Raw genomic sequence first — 3,788 nt, 5'->3', positions numbered from 1 at the left:
CAAGAATATACCTACGTAAAAATGTTAACTAAACATTGTTGTCATAATAAGTACAGCTAATATATGCTGGTTTTTATACTGAAAAGCAAAATTATTTCTTTTGTTATCTTTTATACAGTGCTTACATTTAGTCAGGAATTTATGAGATTTTTGCTGTGTAGCAATTACATGTAAAATTTCCTACTTTCGTTAGCTTTTGTTGCAATGGAAAAAATATATAATATACATAGTTTACACGTTGAACTGCTTAATTCTGCATATTGGCCATAAGACTTCCGTTTAATTTCGCATTTAGTTAGTAAAACCATTTTAAATGCAACGCTGAAAGAATCTAGGGCCGGTGATAATATAATGGGTATTTACCTACCCTTAATAGCAAAAAATTAATTTAAAAAGGGACCTTTTAAGAGCAGGAATGTTATTACTTAAATAAGACGAAAATGAAGAACAAATTTTTTCGATTAAATGTCGAACTTTTCGATACTGATGTAGCAAATCATGATTCCGCGTTTGAAATAATGTACTACATAAGGGTCTTTTGGATGCTGATTACAAATCTGATCTTAAAAATGAGCACAGGGGACACCGAACGCATGTAAAGGGAAGGCGAGGAAAACATCAGATAACGTAACCTAACCTCAGCGAGTGTAACTGCAAAAGGGAAGGGTGAAACCTTCAAATAATGTAACCTAACCTACCCTCAGAGACTGTAATTGCAAAAGGGACAGAGAAAACTTAAGTTATCGTTACCTACATTAAACGCGATAGCTGTTTGTAGCTAAACGTATCATTTTCTAAAACTGAAACTTCAAGTGTCCATATCTCGAAAACGAAGCGAGATATCGAAAAATTTTATTCTTCATATTCGTGTTATTTTGAGCGGTTTTACTAAAATACTAACTCTAGCGCCAAACTTATCGTACTCTACTAATGAGAGTTTTTAAAATTCCGAAATCGCACTGATTTCTTCCATAAAAATTAGAGAACAAAAGGAAAGGTGTACGTACATTATATAAAACGAATATGCATTTTCCTCTATCATTGGCTGCTTCACATTCATTTTCTTCGTTTTGCATTGCCCGTCTATATAACATTATCTCTCTTTTTAATTATCAGGTGCTCTAAGATCGAAAGAATGGAGCGATATCATTCGACTATGTATTGCCGAATTTCTGTGCACGATGGGCCTCGTAGTTATTCCGTGTGCAGCTGCAATCGAATCGCCCGATTTTTATATATTCCATTTGTATAGATTTCACCAAGCCTTGTGCTATGGCCTCAGTTACATGATGACAATTGTAATAGCAGGTCATGTATCTGGAGGGCAATGCAATCCCTCTGTGACAATATGCTGCTTCATTTTTGGTCTTTTTCGGATCTTCGATGTCCTCTTCTATATCCTAGCTCAATTAATCGGGGCAATATTTGGAGCACTTGTTTTGAAGGTAAGAGGAACTTGAAGTTATTAAGTATTACACAACGGGTTATGTTAGAAACGCGACGGTAAGGACGCATTTTTTTAGTTTTTATCCTTGACCACTTTTATATATATCCTTACCGTTCCTGATATCCTTATTCTATGAAACAGACAGACTTTAAATTGTAATTTTATATCCTCGCAACAAGATCGTCATTTCAAGAAGACGAGTTGACACACACCTCCTCTCCACTAGCTTCTTTTATGAGCCAATTTTCGCATTTCCCGAAAACTAGGACATTTCATTTCCCTTACTGCATATTTGCGAACATTATAATCCTATCAAGGACTTCCTCTGCTTCTTTTTGGCTAATGTTTCTGTCTCTACCTAGCAGCTTAGCACTTTATGTTACAGTTTTCAGTCTAGGGGTCCTTTTCCTTATTCAAACCCATACTGTCTTATGTTCTCATACTTTTTCCAATACCTGATCATTTTTTATCTTTTATGTTCACAGCATTTTTACGTCCGCTTTTATATGTTTTTTGCCGCATATGCTTTCCAAATTTCCAAATTAATCGCTCGCAATAACAGAAGTGATTTAGTCAAGAAATCTAATGTCTTTTACTCTATCAAACTATCCATTAACTATTAATGGTTAATATGCAGAATACGGTGGTTAGAAAGTGAAACTGTAAACTGCACTACTTATAAACAGTTTGCATAAAAGAACTTCGTTTGAGTGTTGAAGGCAATAAAATGTTACTCTAAATTCAGTGGACCTAAGCAGAATGAAATAAATTACTATATATGCCAAATAGGTAANAGAAAACTTAAGTTATCGTTACCTACATTAAACGCGATAGCTGTTTGTAGCTAAACGTATCATTTTCTAAAACTGAAACTTCAAGTGTCCATATCTCGAAAACGAAGCGAGATATCGAAAAATTTTATTCTTCATATTCGTGTTATTTTGAGCGGTTTTACTAAAATACTAACTCTAGCGCCAAACTTATCGTACTCTACTAATGAGAGTTTTTAAAATTCCGAAATCGCACTGATTTCTTCCATAAAAATTAGAGAACAAAAGGAAAGGTGTACGTACATTATATAAAACGAATATGCATTTTCCTCTATCATTTGTTACTTCACATTCATTTTCTTCGTTTTGCATTGCCCGTCTATATAACATTACCTCTCTTTTTAATTGTCAGGTGCTCTAAGATCGAAAGAATGGAGCGATATCATTCGACTATGTATTGCCGAATTTCTGTGCACGATGGGCCTCGTAGTTATTCCGTGTGCAGCTGCAATCGAATCGCCCGATTTTTATATATTCCATTTGTATAGATTTCACCAAGCCTTGTGCTATGGCCTCAGTTACATGATGACAATTGTAATAGCAGGTCATGTATCTGGAGGGCAATGCAATCCCTCTGTGACAATATGCTGCTTCATTTTTGGTCTTTTTCGGATCTTCGATGTCCTCTTCTATATCCTAGCTCAATTAATCGGGGCAATATTTGGAGCACTTGTTTTGAAGGTAAGAGGAACTTGAAGTTATTAAGTATTACACAACGGGTTATGTTAGAAACGCGACGGTAAGGACGCATTTTTTAGTTTTTATCCTTCACCACTTTTATATATATCCTTACCGTTCCTGATATCCTTATTCTATGAAACAGACAGACTTTAAATTGTAATTTTATATCCTCGCAACAAGATCGTCATTTCAAGAAGACGAGTTGACACACACCTCCTCTCCACTAGCTTCTTTTATGAGCCAATTTTCGCATTTCCCGAAAACTAGCAGCTACATCCCCATCTTTAACTACTTGCTAACAGTAATCTAATCCAGGTCTACCTCTACTCCTCCTAACTTCCGTTTCCGCCTCTAACATGTCTTTGACTAGACCCTCCATGCCTGAAGAGGCGTCCTACTAACATATCTTGCCTATTTTCTAATTGACGTCAATGGAGTCCTGTGTTCTCTTATTCTTTCTAACACCTCCTCATTTCTAACCTTCTCTATCCACGGTATCCTCATCATTCGCCTGTAACACCACATTTCGAACGTTTCTAATCTTTTTTATTCCGCCGCGCCCATTGTCCATATTTTGCACCCTTACAGCGCCGTCCTCCAAACATACACCTTTAACAACCTTAACATTATACGAGGGTGGATTGATAAGTTTCCGGCCTAACCAAGAGATGACGCCACTAGGCCTACCTTGAGGTGACATTCTATAGTACCATCCTTGGATAGCTTGTAGCTATAGTTTCAGCCCGATCTCCTTGCTAGTGTAGGTTTGACAGCACGCTGAACAAGACGCCTCTGTGGTTTTCGTAAAAATGGAAAAGCAGGAAAATCGT

The 3,788-nt window shown here is 36.4% G+C and overlaps 1 protein-coding gene across 3 annotated transcripts in view; it reads left to right on the top strand.

Moving 5' to 3' along the window:
• The window catches only part of LOC108733729 (aquaporin AQPAn.G-like), a 9,105-nt gene that overhangs the window by 1,509 nt on the left and 3,808 nt on the right, over positions 1 to 3,788 (top strand). For 2 of the 3 annotated variants that reach the window (XM_025974136.1, XM_025974138.1), the window contains exon 2: positions 1,117 to 1,445. In XM_025974136.1, the coding sequence (XP_025829921.1) occupies positions 1,117 to 1,445 (329 nt within the window). Of the gene's footprint in view, positions 1 to 1,116; positions 1,446 to 2,639; positions 2,959 to 3,788 lie in introns of those variants that run through there. The other variant, XM_025974139.1, reaches the window with a different exon arrangement.

Source organism: Agrilus planipennis, unplaced genomic scaffold (genome assembly GCF_000699045.2).
Source record: "Agrilus planipennis isolate EAB-ADULT unplaced genomic scaffold, Apla_2.0 scaffold78, whole genome shotgun sequence".
NCBI lineage: Eukaryota > Metazoa > Arthropoda > Insecta > Coleoptera > Buprestidae > Agrilus > Agrilus planipennis.
This window is presented reverse-complemented; position numbering and strand designations above follow the sequence as displayed.